Source organism: Oncorhynchus mykiss, chromosome 14 (genome assembly GCF_057628025.1).
Source record: "Oncorhynchus mykiss isolate SJ-2025 chromosome 14, ASM5762802v1, whole genome shotgun sequence".
In the NCBI taxonomy this organism is placed as follows: domain Eukaryota; kingdom Metazoa; phylum Chordata; class Actinopteri; order Salmoniformes; family Salmonidae; genus Oncorhynchus; species Oncorhynchus mykiss.
This window is the reverse complement of record NC_143035.1, coordinates 7,928,869-7,946,369: the sequence shown is the minus strand read 5'-3', so window position 1 is coordinate 7,946,369 and position 17,501 is coordinate 7,928,869. Positions and strand designations below refer to the sequence as shown.

General features: G+C 41.6%; 2 protein-coding genes across 5 annotated transcripts in view; both read left to right on the top strand.

The window, feature by feature from the left end:
* The window catches only part of LOC110488686 (protocadherin gamma-C5), a 192,106-nt gene that overhangs the window by 3,121 nt on the left and 171,484 nt on the right, over positions 1-17,501 (top strand). For 2 of the 4 annotated variants that reach the window (XM_090198257.1, XM_036942798.2), the window contains exon 1: positions 6,531-9,108. The exons of the other annotated variants lie outside the window; for them this stretch is intronic. In XM_090198257.1, the coding sequence (XP_090054383.1) occupies positions 6,709-9,108 (2,400 nt within the window). In that variant the 5' untranslated portion in view covers positions 6,531-6,708. Of the gene's footprint in view, positions 1-6,530; positions 9,109-17,501 lie in introns of those variants that run through there. 4 annotated transcript variants of the gene reach the window in all.
* On the top strand, positions 36-3,699 carry LOC110488690 (protocadherin gamma-A12-like). The gene has a single exon (XM_021561004.3). The coding sequence runs from the start codon at positions 896-898 to the stop codon at positions 3,314-3,316; it is 2,421 nt and encodes an 806-aa protein (XP_021416679.3). The 5' UTR covers positions 36-895; the 3' UTR covers positions 3,317-3,699.

Genomic DNA, 17,501 nt, shown 5'->3' with positions numbered 1-17,501 from the left:
GGAGTGGAGGCCATTTTGGGAAGGGGTTACAAAAAACAAATACTTTATGTACAGAGCTATTAAGACAGTGACGAGGGAGGTGGCGTGATGGGGTCTGAAGGGCAGCAGCATTGCTGTGCCACTATCCATGGTGCTGAAATCCCATTTGTAGCTAGCAGGGTATACTTTTTTCTCTACCACTGTAATTGCTTTAATTCATTGCCATACTCTCCGTTTTTTTATACATTGCATTGATGAGTGTTCACCAAAATACCAGCGTTAAACATCTAATGGTTGCAACGTACAGCTATAGCCTACCTAAACGCAGATGCCTCCCCCTCTGTAACGTATTTCTTCTAGCTAATCTTAACTCATGAAAATAGTATGCTGATGCTTCTATTGCCCTAATTCATGCTGTAGGTGTTTTTATTTCCGTTTCCTGTGTTTTCTTTTGGTTATTTCCATAAGCTTCCGGTGATTTCCCCCGGAATAGTTACAGTAATCAATCATTCAGAAGGCTATTTATCCAAACACAGCTGGTGAACAACGACAGAGTGAGTAGGTCTACTGTTTACACACTACACATTAACAAACATTATTCTAGATCTATGTTTGGTGACATGTAGAATCTACATTTCGTGAAATATAGATTTAGGAGAATGTTAATATGTGTAATATCTAACGAGTACTCGCTGTGTCGCTGTTCACCAGCTGCGTTTGGGTAGAGCCAGTTCTCCAGCCACTGGTGGTGTTACAAGACTCGGATCCCATTTAGCTGCGGAAAAGATTGGAGACGGTCAGACTTCTGGCACATTTTGTGGATATTGTTTAGATCATACTGAATATTTTGTGGAATACGATTTCTTTACATTGTAATATTTAGACTTGATGGTATTTCAACCTTTTTAATGCCAGGATGGGGCACAAAGGAATATTGGTGACAGGCCTGGTCTACTGCGTTGCTCTCTTTCTTCTTACTCTGCATTCCGTGTATGGAGACGTGAGCTATTCTTTTCCGGAGGAGATGGAACGCGGATCTGTGATTGGGAATATAGCCAAGGATCTCGGCATCGATGTTCGCAGACTGTCCGCCCGTAAGGCTCGTATAGACCCAGAAGGGAACCGTAAACGTTATTGTGACATAAATCTGAGTACCGGGGAATTTATTGTTGCCGAGAGGAATGACAGAGAGGGGCTTTGTGGAGAGAAGGTTTCATGTGCTCTAAAATTCGAATTTGTGCTTGAAGATCCACTTGAGTTGCACCGAGTCACATTGCAAATTCAGGATGTTAACGATAACACGCCTATCTTCCCAAAGGAGTCTATCAAGCTCGAAATTAGTGAGTTGGCTGTCAAAGGCGCTCGCTTTCGTGTGAATGCTGCCCACGACGCAGATATAGGACAAAACGCAGTGCAAAACTACATGTTACAAAGGAATGACCATTTTCTGCTGAATGTTCAAACCAATACGGTCGGCAGTAAATACGGTGAGTTGGTACTAGATAAAGAATTAGACCGCGAGGAGCAGCGGGAGTTAAAATTATTGCTAACAGCAATAGATGGCGGCACTCCGCAGAGATCAGGTACTGTAGTCATACACGTCACTGTACTGGATGCTAACGATAATGCCCCAGTGTTTAGCCAGGCCGTCTATAAAGCCAGTCTGCCTGAAAACTCTCCTTTAGATACTGTAGTGGTTACAGTAAGTGCTACAGATGCAGACGAGGGAGTGAATGGGGAAGTGACGTATGAATTCAGTCGCATATCTGACATAGCCAGAAAAATATTTGCATTAGATCAGACAACTGGAGAAATTAGACTAATAGGAGAAATAGATTACGAAGAAGAAACTAAACATGAAATCATTATTGAAGGGAAAGATGGTTACGGTCTTTCATCTGACACTAAAGTGATTATATATATCACGGATGTAAATGACAACGCCCCTGTAATATATCTGAAATCTCTGAGTAACCCCATACCCGAGAACGCGTCACCTGGCACAGAGGTGGGCATCATTAACGTGCAGGATAGAGACTCTGAGAATAACCGACAGGTCCGCTGCTCCATTCAGCAAAACGTTCCTTTTAATCTGGTGCCATCCATCAAAAACTACTATTCTCTGGTGACCACGGGCGAACTGGATCGTGAACTAGTGTCTGATTACAACATAACAATCATTGCCACCGACGAGGGCTCTCCACCTCTGTCCTCCTCTAAACCCGTTCAGTTATATGTAGCTGACGTGAACGACAACCCACCTGTGTTTGAGGAACAGTCCTATAGCGCCCACGTGACCGAAAATAACAAACCAGACTCATCATTGTGTTCCGTTACTGCTCGAGACCCAGACTGGAGACAGAATGGCACAGTGATTTACTCTCTCTTACCTGGTGAGGCGAACGGTGTCCATGTGTCCTCGTTCTTATCCGTTAACGGAGACACGGGGGTGATCCACGCTGTGAGGTCGTTTGATTATGAACAGTTCAGGAGCTTTAAAGTCCACGTGATGGCCAGAGACAACGGTTCTCCTCCGCTCAGCAGCAACGTCACCGTCAGTGTGTTCATAACAGATGTGAATGACAACTCTCCTCAGATACTATATCCCGCTCCGGAGGGGAACTCCTTCATGACCGAGCTGGTCCCCAAAGCTGCACACGGGGGCTCTCTTGTTTCCAAGGTGATAGCGGTGGACGCGGACTCCGGCCAGAACGCCTGGCTGTCCTATCATATAGTCAAATCCACCGATCCGGGACTTTTCACTATTGGTCTCCACAGCGGAGAAATCAGGACACAGCGGGACATTTCTGAATCTGACAACATGAAACAGAACCTTATTGTGGCAGTGAAAGATAACGGACAGCCCTCTCTCTCTGCGACCTGTGCAATGTATTTGGTGATTTCTGATAACTTGGCTGAAGTGCCAGAATTGAAAGATATATCTTATGATGATAGCAATTCCAAACTCACCTCTTATCTGATCATCGCGTTGGTGTCCGTCTCCACCTTTTTACTCACCTTCATTATTGTCATCCTGGCGGTGAGATTTTGCCACCATAAAAAGCCTAGACTGTTGTTTGACGGAGCGGTCGCTATTCCTAGTGCTTATCTCCCTCCAAACTACGCAGATGTGGATGGAGTTGGAACTCTCCGCAGCACTTACAATTATGACGCCTACCTGACGACCGGGTCACGCACTAGTGACTTCAAGTTCGTCAGATCCTACAATGACCACACGCTGCCCGCGGATCAGACTCTGAGAAAAACTCCAACAGACTTTTTTGAAGAACATGACGATTCTGAGGGATCAGCCGAGGTAGGCATTTCCTGCAAATAGAACATGAGGAGATTTGCTTTGATGTTTTCAGAATATTATTTCACAGCAAGTTCTTTACAAAGAGAGATGAAATGCAACTATTTAATGTCTTTCATTTCAAAGGGAAACATCGTATTGATTTTGAAATGTTTGTGTTGTGACCGATTTATTGTGATTGATAGATTGGCTGGACACTTGTGCAGCATGTACGCTGGTTGGTAGTTAGGTAGCCTTTTGTGGTACAGTTTACATGTAGAACTATTTGTATATAATAATTTAGCAAACAGTGATGAGTGATGAGATAATCAGCTATAACTCATCAGTTAAAAACAGCAGCAACTCTGAACGAGTAGTGCTATCCGAGATCCTTGGGGCGTCCCTAACCATTACCCTTATCTAACCCTAACCCTTATCTAACCCAAACCCAAACCATAACTATAACACTTATCTAACCCTAACCCCAACCCTTACCGTAAACACTTTAAACGTGAACTTCAATGTGGTAGTGACGTCCCAATGAATCTACATAGCAAGGACCAACTCTGAACTAAGTGTGGCTGTCCGAAGTGCTGAAATCGTGTATTCAATAGCGGTAAGACCAGCTAGTCATTATTGATTGAAAGTTATCACTTTGTTTACGTCACTATTTTTTCAGTTTTTGCAGTCCTGAAATGCTACGTTGCGGTCTTTCTTTTCATGCTGCACTCTGCTTATGGAAGTGTGAGCTATTCTTACCTGGAGGAGATGAAACGCTGATCTGGCGAGCAGACTGTCTGGTCGTGTTGAGACCGAAGCGAACCAAAAACGTTCTTGTGACATTAAAGTAGCAACCAGCAGTTGCTAAATACTACGTTAATGATGTGTACCCATCGATTCTTGAAGAATATATCTTAAAAATGCGTCATGATCTTATTTCAACTATCGTTCCCCAGTCAGAACCCCAAATATAAGACATTTGTTTACTCTATTGTTTGTAAACAAAGAACATGTAAACAAGCGCTATACAGCCTCAAAACATGGTTAAAATTATAATGTTGTACCTTGGATGATTAGTCCTTGCATCCATAGCTCTGTCTGGAATTGAGAGTGGTTAGATTTCCCCAGCTCCATCCCTCAGCTTTTTACCGAGCCAGGGACGGGCGTACGCTACGTTATTGTTTATACTTCTTATTTCCGCTTTAATCTGAGTACCGTGGAATTGATTGTTGCCGACAGGCTTGACAGAGATGGACTTTGTGGCAAACAGGGTTCGCTCGTTTTTAAAACAGGATGTTGAAGATATTAATGATAATTGCCCACAATTGAAAAACGACATAATTACAATTTATAGCCGAATCTGCGATTATAGTTGCGCATTTTTCATTAGATGAGGCCCACGATGCAGATATCGAATAGAATGGGGTCCAGAGCTATACAATGCAAGCAAAAGGCCATTTTGTTTTGAGCATTAATGCGACAAGTGGTGGACGCAAATACTGTGAGTTAATCTTAGACAAAGTGTTAGACCTTGAACAGCAGCAGGAGAAACAATTATTATTGGCAGCTGTAGATGGTGGCATTCTGCAAAGATAAGGTACTGTTGTTCTACACGTCACTGTACTGGATGCTAACGATAATGCCCCAAGGTTTATCCAGGCCGTCTATGAAGCACGTCTGCCTGAAAACCCTCCTTTAGATACCGTAGTTACAGTGAGTGCTACATATGTAGATGAGGGAGGAAATGGTGGAGAGACTTACGACTTTGACCAAGTTTCAGAGGAGAATGTTGAACTACTCTCGTTTGATCCTAAGAAAGAGGAAATAAGGGTTGTTGGGTCAGTTGATTATGAAGAGGGGTCGTCATATGACATTCAAATTAGAGCCATGGATGGGCCTGGGTTAACTTCATGTTCTGTATTAATTATAGAAATAACCGACATAAATGACAACGCCCCTGTAAAATATCTAAAATCTCTGAATAACCCCATTCCTGAGAACGCTTCACTTGGTACAGAGGTGGGCATCATTAACGTGCAGGATAGAGACTCTGAGAATAACCGACAGGTCCACTGCTCCATTCGGCACAACGTTCCTTTTAATCTGGTGCCATCCATCAAAAACTACTATTCTCTGGTGACCACGGGCGAACTGGACCGTGAACTAGTGTCTGATTACAACATTTCCAATCACTGCCACCGACGAGGACTCTCTGCCTCTGTCCTCCCAACAGACTTTGCTGAAGATATTGATGACTGATGGGTCTCTAAAGGGAGGCCTTACTGTTAATAGAAATAATCTACACTTGGTTTATAATGTTATGGAATACGGCTATTTTTTTTTTCAATTAAATCACAGCTAAGATGGTTTCTACATTTTTTCCACTGAAGAAAATCATTCTCCCCACGGGCCCACGGAATGCGTAATTTAGCTTGTCTATGTAGGCAACTTGTTAGTTCTCCACGAGTGATGTAGTTTGTAACGCATTTCAATCCCCTTAATGTTGTAGTGAGAAATCCAGGGATGCTAATATTATGTGGTTTGGTTTATCATGTGGGATATGTAGCCTCCTGTTTGTGATTTCATTTTTCACACACACACTGCATATTTTTGAGGTCACAGGAAAAGGGTTGATATAGGAGTATGGCTCCACACGAGTGAAATGCTATGTAGCTCGTTTTAGGAAGAAGATAAATACTTTACATTGAGAGCTATTTAGACAGAGTGATGGGAGTAGCGGTGTGAGTGTCTTGCGTGCAGCGGCCTCGCAATGTCACTCTCCATGGTGCTGGAAATGCATACAATCCGCTTTTACCCCAATGAGATCTACTTATTGTTTAGTGTCACAACTTTCATTTCTTGCCATACTCTGTTTTTTTTTGTGTGTGAATGCACTGATGCTTTTGTAATGGCTGAAGGAAACGCATTATAAATTACATCGCCTAAATCTGATATTTGCTTTGTAGCATACTTCTCTTTTGTAGTATATTCATTCAACCTGATCTTAACTCATATCAATAGAATGCGGGTTCTTGGCAATCATTTATGTGTTTGGGGTTTTATATACTGTCGTATGCTGTTCTTTACTTTTGATATTTCCAATAGCTTATCAACCATTTCAGCCTGGGCTATTCATAGGCATATTGAAATAGTTTGGCGAGATATAAACGAATGTGAGATAATATGTGTAATATCTGAAGGGTACTCACTGTGTCGCTGTTCACCAGCTATGTTTTTATAGATCCAGTTCTCCACCCACTTGTGTTGGGACAAGGCTCGGGTGCCATTTAGCTGCGGAAAAGGTTGGAGACGGTCAGATTGCGTGCACATTTTGTGAATGTAATTTCGAGGAAACTGTATTTTTTTTGATGAAATACTATTTGTTTGCATTGTATATTATCTTGGCTGTAAAGTGATTTTGACGTTTTAATCCCACAATGGGGCACAAAGGATTTTCGGACGCAGTCCTGGTTTGCAGCGTTTCTTTCTTTCTTCTTCCACTGCACTCCGCCTATGGAGACGTGAGCTATTATTTTCCCGAGGAGATGAAAAGCGGATCTGTTATTGGAAATATAGCCAAGGATCTGGGGTTGGAGGCGAGCAGACTCTCCGCTCGTAAGGCCCGAATTGATACCGAAGGGAACCGCAAACGTTATTGTGACATTAATCTGACTAGTGGTGATTTGATTGTTTCCGAAATAATTGACAGAGAGGAGCTTTGCGGAGAAAAGGTGTCATGCCTTCTGAGCTTTGAGTTAGTCCTAGAGAATCCTCTTGAGTTGCATCGCATATCACTTCAAATACAAGATATCAATGACAATTCACCCATATTTCCAAAGGATACAATTAAATTGGAAATCAGAGAATCAGCTGACAAAGGAGCTCGCTATCGTGTGAACGCTGCTCATGACGCAGACATAGGACAGAATGCAGTTCAAAGTTACGCGCTACAAAGGAATAATCATTTTGTGTTGAGTGTTCAAACCACTTCTGCAGGTAGCAAATACGGTGAGTTAGTGCTTGACAAAGAATTAGACCGCGAGAAGCAGCAGGAATTACAATTATTGATCACAGCTGTGGACGGGGGCACTCCGCAGAGATCAGGTACTGTAGTCATACACGTCACTGTACTGGATGCTAACGATAACGCCCCAGTGTTTAGCCAGGCCGTCTATAAAGCCAGTCTGCCCGAAACATCTCCTTTAGGGACACTAGTTGTTACTGTGAGCAGTACTGATGCAGATGAAGGAGTGAACGGCGAAGTAATGTATGAATTCAGTCGAATGTCTGATAAGGCAAGGAAAATGTTTACATTGGACCAGAAAACGGGGGACATTACAGTAATAGGGGAGTTAGACTATGAAGAGGAATCAAAATATGAAATGTTTGTAGAAGGAAAAGATGGCTATGGCCTTTCTTCAGACACTAAAGTGATAATAGACATTACAGATATAAATGACAACGCCCCTGTAATATATCTGAAATCTCTGAGTAACCCCATACCCGAGAACGCGTCACCTGGCACAGAGGTGGGCATCATTAACGTGCAGGATAAAGACTCTGAGAATAACCGACAGGTCCGCTGCTCCATTCAGCAACACGTTCCTTTTAATCTGGTGCCATCCATCAAAAACTACTATTCTCTGGTGACCACGGGCGAACTGGACCGTGAACTAGTGTCTGATTACAACATAACAATCATTGCCACCGACGAGGGCTCTCCACCTCTGTCCTCCTCTAAAACCGTTCAGTTATCTGTAGCTGACGTCAACGACAACCCACCTGTGTTTGAGGAACAGTCCTATAGCGCCCACGTGACTGAAAATAACAAACCAGGCTCCTCTGTGTGTTCTGTTACTGCTCGAGACCCAGACTGGGGACAGAATGGCACAGTGATTTACTCTATCTTACCTGGTGAGGCGAACGGTGTCCCGATGTCCTCGTTCTTATCCGTTAACGGAGACACTGGGGTGATCCACGCTGTGAGGTCGTTTGATTATGAACAGTTCAGGAGCTTTAAAGTCCACGTGATGGCCAGAGACAACGGTTCTCCTCCGCTCAGCAGCAACGTCACCGTCAGTGTGTTCATAACAGATGTGAATGACAACTCTCCTCAGATACTATATCCCGCTCCGGAGGGGAACTCCTTCATGACCGAGCTGGTCCCCAAAGCTGCACACGGGGGCTCTCTTGTTTCCAAGGTGATAGCGGTGGACGCGGACTCCGGCCAGAACGCCTGGCTGTCCTATCATATAGTCAAATCCACCGATCCGGGACTTTTCACTATTGGTCTCCACAGCGGAGAAATCAGGACACAGCGGGACATTTCTGAATCTGACAACATGAAACAGAACCTTATTGTGGCAGTGAAAGATAACGGACAGCCCTCTCTCTCTGCGACCTGTGCAATGTATTTGGTGATTTCTGATAACTTGGCTGAAGTGCCAGAATTGAAAGATATATCTTATGATGATAGCAATTCCAAACTCACCTCTTATCTGATCATCGCGTTGGTGTCCGTCTCCACCTTTTTACTCACCTTCATTATTGTCATCCTGGCGGTGAGATTTTGCCACCATAAAAAGCCTAGACTGTTGTTTGACGGAGCGGTCGCTATTCCTAGTGCTTATCTCCCTCCAAACTACGCAGATGTGGATGGAGTTGGAACTCTCCGCAGCACTTACAATTATGACGCCTACCTGACGACCGGGTCACGCACTAGTGACTTCAAGTTCGTCAGATCCTACAATGACCACACGCTGCCCGCGGATCAGACTCTGAGAAAAACTCCAACAGACTTTTTTGAAGAACATGACGATTCTGAGGGATCAGCCGAGGTAGGCATTTCCTGCAAATAGAACATGAGGAGATTTGCTTTGATGTTTTCAGAATATTATTTCACAGCAATTTCTTTACAAAGAGAGATGAAATGCAACTATTTAATGTATTTCATTTCAAAGGGAAACATCGTATTGATTTTGAAATGTTTGTGTTGTGACCGATTTATTGTGATTGATAGATTGGCTGGACACTTGTGCAGCATGTACGCTGGTTGGTAGTTAGGTAGCCTACTGTGGTACAGTTTACATGTAGAACTGTTTGTATATAATCATTTAGCAAACAGTGATGAGTGATGAGAAAATCAGTTATAACTCAGCAGTAAAGACAGCAGCAACTCTGAACGAGTAGTGCTATCCGAGATCCTTGGGGCGTCCCTACCCTTAACCCTTACCGTAATCATTTTAAACGTGAACTTCAATGTGGTAGTTACGTCCCAATGCTTCCACATAGCAAGGACCAACTCTGAACTGAGTGTGGCTGTCCGAGGTGCTGAAATCATGTATTCAAAAAGCGGTAAGACTAACTAGTCATTATTGATTGAAAGTTATCACTTTGCTTACGTCACTCTTTTTATGCAGGCTGCTAACCTAAAGACCAACAGCAACATGCAATGGTTTATTTGTGGTGGTTTTATGTTGTAACCTGTCTTTCTATTTGGTTATTAATTGATCTAAAGAGATGAACGTATCGAATAGTTGATCAAGAATGCATGTAGCCTAGCACGTCTTTATTTGAAAAGCATTCAGGACGATGTCAGATCATTTGTGTAATATCTGAAGTGTAATATGTGTAATATACTCAATGTGTCGCTAGATTTGGTGCCATTTCACTGCAGAAAGGAGTGGAGACGGTGAGATATCGCACATATTTTGTTGATGACGTGGCAAATTTTCATAATCTTTTGTGTAATACTAGACTATTTACTAACATTGATTTATATATATTCATGGTGTTTCACCGTTCGTATTCACAGGATGGGAAACAAAGGATTTTCCGTGATAGTCCTGAAGTGCTAAATTGCTTTCTTCCTTCTCATGCTGCACTCTGTCTATGTAGATGTCAACTATGTCAACAACTTACCGGAGGAGATGAAACGCTTATCTTTTATTGGAAATATAGCCAAGGATCTCGGTCTGATGGCGAGCAGACTGTCTGGTCATAAGGCCCGTATTGATACCGAAGCGAACCAAAAAAGTTATTGAGACATTAAAGTAGCAACCAGCAGTTGCTAAATACATTTTTGACTGCTACGTTAATGATGTGTACCAATTGATTCTTGAAGAATATATCTTATAAATGCCTCATGAGCTTAGTTCAACTCTCGTTCCCCATCAGAATTGATCTGACGAACTTGCCCTCGGAACAGACTCCGAGAAAAACTCCTACTGACTTGGCAGAAATTTTTAACGATTCTGAGGGGTCCCCAGAGGACGGGTTAATTTTATTACATATATATATGTGTATATATACCGTGGGGCAAAAAAGTATTTAGTCAGCCACCAATTGTGCAAGTTATCCTACTTAAAAATATGAGAGAGGCCTGTAATGTTCAATAATAGGTACACTTCAGCTAAGACAGACAAAATTAGGAAAAAAAATCCAGAAAATCACATTGTAGAATTTTTAATGAATGTCAGGAATTGTGAAAAACTGAGTATAAATGTATTTGCCTAAGGTGTATGTAAACTTCCGAGGTCTTCTGCAACTGTATATATATATATATATATATATATATATATATATATATATATATATATATATATATATATATATATATATATATATATATGTGTGTGCATATATATATATATATATATATATATACACACACATACATACATATACATATATGCATATATATACATATATACATACACACACATATATAGATATATATAAACATATATATATAGATACATACATACATATGCACAGACATATATACATACAGTGCCTTGCGAAAGTATTCGGCCCCCTTGAACTTTGCGACCTTTTGCCACATTTCAGGCTTCAAACATAAAGATATAAAACTGTATTTTTTTGTGAAGAATCAACAACAAGTGGGACACAATCATGAAGTGGAACGACATTTATTGGATATTTCAAACTTTTTTAACAAATCAAAAACTGAAAAATTGGGCGTGCAAAATTATTCAGCCCCCTTAAGTTAATACTTTGTAGCGCCACCTTTTGCTGCGATTACAGCTGTAAGTCGCTTGGGTTATGTCTCTATCAGTTTTGCACATCGAGAGACTGAATTTTTTTCCCATTCCTCCTTGCAAAACAGCTCGAGCTCAGTGAGGTTGGATGGAGAGCATTTGTGAACAGCAGTTTTCAGTTCTTTCCACAGATTCTCGATTGGATTCAGGTCTGGACTTTGACTTGGCCATTCTAACACCTGGATATGTTTATTTTTGAACCATTCCATTGTAGATTTTGCTTTATGTTTTGGATCATTGTCTTGTTGGAAGACAAATCTCCGTCCCAGTCTCAGGTCTTTTGCAGACTCCATCAGGTTTTCTTCCAGAATGGTCCTGTATTTGGCTCCATCCATCTTCCCATCAATTTTAACCATCTTCACTGTCCCTGCTGAAGAAAAGCAGGCCCAAACCATGATGCTGCCACCACCATGTTTGACAGTGGGGATGGTGTGTTCAGCTGTGTTGCTTTTACGCCAAACATAACGTTTTGCATTGTTGCCAAAAAGTTCAATTTTGGTTTCATCTGACCAGAGCACCTTCTTCCACATGTTTGGTGTGTCTCCCAGGTGGCTTGTGGCAAACTTTAAACAACACTTTTTATGGATATCTTTAAGAAATGGCTTTCTTCTTGCCACTCTTCCATAAAGAGTGATTGTTGTCCTATGGACAGAGTCTCCCACCTCAGCTGTAGATCTCTGCAGTTCATCCAGAGTGATCATGGGCCTCTTGGCTGCATCTCTGATCACTCTTCTCCTTGTATGAGCTGAAAGTTTAGAGGGACGGCCAGGTCTTGGTAGATTTGCAGTGGTCTGATACTCTATTATCGCTTGCACAGTGCTCCTTGGGATGTTTAAAGCTTGGGAAATATTTTTGTATCCAAATCCGGCTTTAAACTTCTTCACAACAGTATCTCGGACCTGCCTGGTGTGTTCCTTGTTCTTCATGATGCTCTCTGCGCTTTTAACGGACCTCTGAGACTATCACAGTGCAGGTGCATTTATACGGAGACTTGATTACACACAGGTGGATTGTATTTATCATCATTAGTCATTTAGGTCAACATTGGATCATTCAGAGATCCTCACTGAACTTCTGGAGAGAGTTTGCTGCACTGAAAATAAAGGGGCTGAATAATTTTGCACGGCCAATTTTTCAGTTTTTGATTTGTTAAAAAAGTTTGAAATATCCAATAAATGTCGTTCCACTTCATGATTGTGTCCCACTTGTTGTTGATTCTTCACAAAAAAATACAGCTTTATGTTTGAAGCCTGAAATGTGGCAAAAGGTCGCAAAGTTCAAGGGGGCCGAATACTTTCGCAAGGCACTGTATATATGTATATATGTGTATATATATATATATATATATATATATATGTGTAAGTATATATGTGTCTATATATATGTAAGTATATATGTATATATATGTATATATGTATGTGTATATGTATGTATGTATCTATATATATATATGTATATATGTATGTGTGTGTATATATATATATATATATATATATATATATATACACACACATATATATATATATACAGTTGCAGAAGACCTCGGAAGTTTACATACACCTTAGGCAAATACATTTATACTCAGTTTTTCACAATTCCGGACATTTAATCCTAGTAAAAAATTCCTTTCTTAGGTCAGTTAGGATCACCACTTTATTTTAAGAATGTAAAATGTCATAATAATAGTGGAGTGAATGATTTATTTCATATTTTATTTATTTCATCACATTCCCAGTGGGTTGGTAGCATTGCCTTTGTATAGACTTTACGTCCGTCCCCTCGCCCCGACTTAGGCGCGAACCAGGGACGCTCTGCACACATCAACAGTCAGTCTCGAAGCATCGTTACCCATCACTCCACAAAAGCCACGGCCCTTGCAGAGCAAGGGGAACCACGACTTCAAGGTCTCAAAGCAAGTGACGTCACCAATTGAAATGCTATTAGCGCGCACCACCGCTAACTACCTAGCCGTTTCACATCCGTAACACCTTTAAATTGTTATTCTTCCACAAGCTTCCCACAATAAGTTGGGTGAATTTTGGCCCATTCCTCTTGACAGAGCTGGTGTAACTGAGTCAGGTTTGTAGTTGCTCACACACGCTTTTTCAGTTCTGCCCACAAATTTTCTATAGGATAGAGGTCAGGGCTTTGTGATGGCCACTCCAATACCTTGACTTTGTTGTCCTTAAGCCATTTTGCCACAACTTTGGAGGTATGCTTGGGGTCATTGTTCATTTGGAAGACCCATTTGCGACCAAGCTTTAACTTCCTGACTTATGTCTTGAGTTGTTGCTTCAATATATCCTCATAATATTCCTTCCTCAATATGCCATCTATTTTGTTAAGTGCACCAGTCCCTCCTACAGCAAAGCACCCCCACAACATGATGCTGCCTCCCCCGTACTTCACGGTTGGAATGGTGTTCTTTGGCTTGCAAGCCTCCCCCTTTTTCCTCCAAACATAACTATGGAGGACTGGCGAAACAGTTCTATTTTTGTTTCATCAGACCAGAGGACATTCCCCCAAAAGCACAATCTTTGTCCCCATGTGCAGTTGCAAACCGTAGTCTGGCTTTTTTATGGCGGTTTTGGAGCAGGGGCTTCTTCCTCGCTAAGCGGCCTTTCAGGTTATGTCGATGTAGGACTCATTTTACTGTGGATATAGATACGTTTGTACCTGTTTCCTCCAGCATATTCACAAGGTCCTTTGCTGTTGTTTTGGGATTGATTTGCACTTTTCGCACCAAAGTACGTTCATCTCTAGGAGACCGAACGCGTCTCCTTCCTGAGTAGTGTGATGGATGCGTGGTCCCATGGTGTTTATACTTGCGTACTATTGTTTGTACAGACGAACGTGGTACCTTCAGGCATTTGGAAATTGCTCCCCAGGATGAACCAGACTTGTGGAGGTCTACAATTTTCTTTCTGAGGTCTTGGCTGATTTCTTTTGATTTTCCCATGATGTCAAGCAAAGAGGCACTGAGTTTGAAGGTAGGCCTTGAAATACTTCCACAGGTACACCTCCAATTGACTCAAATGATGTCAATTAGAAGCTTCTAAAGCCATGACATCATTTTTGGGAATTTTCCAAGCTGTTTAAAGGCACAGTCAACTAAGTGTATGTAAACTTCTGACCCACTGGAATTGTGATACTGTGAATAATAAGTTAAATAATCTGTCTGTAAACAATTGTTGGAAAAACTACTCGTGTCATGCCCAAAGTAGATGTCCTAACCGACCTGCCAAAACTATAGTTTGTTTACAACAAATTTGTGGAGTAGTTGAAAAACAAGTTTAGGACTCTGTCTTTCAAAGGTGATTCATCAAAATCCAAATAACTTCACAGATCGTCATTGTAAAGCGTTTAAACACTGTTTGCCATGCTTGTTCAATGAACCATAAACAATTAATGAACATGCACCTGTGGAACGGTCGTTAAGACACTAACAGCTTACAGACGGTAGGCAGTTAAGGTCACAGAAAACTTAGGACACTAAAGAGGCCTGTCTACTGACTCTGAAAACTAAAAGAAAGATGCCCAGGGTCCGTAATCATCTGCGTGAATGTGCCTTAGGCATGCACATTCTACCATTCCAGTGTTTAATTGCTATATTGTAATTACTTCGACACCATGGCCTATTTATTGCCTTACCTCTCTTATCCTACCTCATTTGCACATGCTGTATATAGATTTTTCAACTGTATTATTGATTGTATGTTTCTTTATTCCATGTGTAACTCTGTGTTGTTGTATGTGTCGAACTGCTTTGCTTTATCTTGGCCAGGTCGCAGTTGCAAATGAGAACTTTTTCTCAACTAGCCTACCTGGTTAAATAAAGGTGAAATAAGAAGACGTTTCAAAATGCTGCATGGAGGCATGAGGACTGCAGATGTGGCCAGGGAAATAAATTGCAATGTCTGTACTGTGAGCGCTACAAGGAAACAGAAGCGACAGATGATAGTCCTCGCAGTGGCAGACCACAGGTAACAACACCTGCACAGGATCAGTAAATCCGAACATTACACCTGCGGGACAGGTACAGGATGGCAACAACACCTGCCCGAGTTACACCAGAAACGCACAATCCCTCCATCAGTGCTCAGACTGTCTGCAATAACGTTGCCTATGGGCACAAACCCACCGTTGCTGGACCAGACAGTACTGGCAAAAAGTGCTCTTCACTGACGAGTCACGGTTTTGTCTGACCAGGAGTGATGGTCGGATTCGCGTTTATCATCGAAGGAATGAGCGTTACACCGAGGCCTGTACTCTGGAGCGGGATCGATTTGAGGTGGAGGGTCCGTCATGGTCTGAGGCGGTGTGTCACAGCATCATCGGACTGAGCTTGCTGTCATTGCAGGCAATCTCAATGCTCAATGCTGCGTTACAAGGAAGACATCCTCCTCCCTCATGTGGTACCCTTCCTGCAGGCTCATCCTGACATGACCCTCCAGCATGAAAATGCTGTGCGTAATTCTGCGCATAATTTCCTGCAAGACAGGAATGTCAGTGTTCTGCCATAGCCAGCGAAGAGCCCGGATCTCAATCCCATTGAGCATGTCTGGGACCTGTTTGATCAGAGGGTGAGGGCTAGGGCCATTCCCCACAGAAATGTCTGGGAACTTGCATGTGCCTTGGTGGAAGTGTGGAGTAACATCTCACAGCAAGAACTGGCAAATCTGGTGAAGTTCATGAGTAGGAGATGCACTGCAGTACTTAATGCAGCTGGTGGCCACACCAGATACTGACTGTTACTTTTGATTTTGACCCCCCCTTTGTTCAGAGACACATTATTCCATTTCTGTTAGTCACATGTCTGTGAAACGTGTTCAGTTTATGTCTCAATTGTTGAATTTTGTTATGTTCATACAAATATTTACACATTTTAATTAAGTTTGCTGAAATGAAATGCAGTTGACATTTAGAGGACGTTTCTTTTTTTGCTGAGTTTATTTAAATGTTCTTGTTCTTATTCCATCCCTTTATATTTGTGTGTATCAGGTAGTTGTTGTGGAATTGTTAGATTACTTGTTAGATATTGCTGCACTGTCGGAACTAGAAGCACAAGCATTCCGCTACACTCGCATTAATCTGCTAACCATGTGTATGTGACCAATAATATTTGATTTGATTTGTACAATAACCTTTTTTCCCCTGGATTAATTCAGTATTCTCACAGGAGTAACCTAAGTCAATGCCCCAGTTTGCCCTTTTCAAGACAACTTGGAACTCGGAAAATTCGCACATTTCCTACTTGGAAACTCATTGTAGAAAGATGAGCTCCGAGTTCCCCACTTCGAAAGTATCAGAATCAACCAATAGGAAGCTCTACGCAAAAAACATACCAACATTTTTATTCAGAGGATCAGAGTTTCCGAGTTGTCTTGAAAGCACCATATTGATTAACTTGTTCATGCTTTAGGTTTGATTATATTTATGATAATGATAATTGATGACAAAATTGAAGTGAAAATGTTTTATGCTAATCTATTTTGTGGATGGAATTATTTTGATTTGAGTATGTGCTTTGAGCTGTAATGTCTATGATGTGATTGATTGATTTAGATGGGTTTTTTTTACATATGCCTACACGCTGTATGTTTAAGCTTAAAATGAGTTAGTAGCCTTGTTTGCCCTGTTCGAGTGCAGGCCTATTTGGAAAGGGTTTACAAAATATAAATACGGTATGAAGAGAGCGACTAAGACAGAGTGATGAGAGAAGCGTTGAGCAGCGGCATGTGTATGTCGCTGTCCATGGTGCTGAAATGAAATTTTTACAACCTTTAGGGTTTACTTTTCATCGCATTTTGACTGTCATTACTTTCATTCATTGCCATACTCTCTGTTTTTGTATGTTGCACCTCAAATATGATACCTGCAACGTAGACCTATACCTTTTTGGATATGTGTTCACTTTGCAACGTATTTCTTTCAATCTATATCTTAACTCGTGAAAATAGTCTGATATGGATTTTAATGCCTGGTAAATCGATTTGAACTCTATCACTTTTTGACGTCACCCGTTTTGATTTGAACGAAACCTTCCAGGAAGTCAACCACCACAGTCCACCAGATCACAGGAAGTTGATCACCATGCTCCAGCACAATATAGGAAGTGGACAGCAGTGGTCAAATGATTGGTTCACTCAGTCGACGTACTAGTGATGATT

Bases quoted from the DNA above. Each gene is read 5' to 3' on its own strand.
- LOC110488690 (XM_021561004.3), top strand. From the start codon at position 896: ATGGGGCACAAAGGAATATTGGTGACAGGCCTGGTCTACTGCGTTGCT.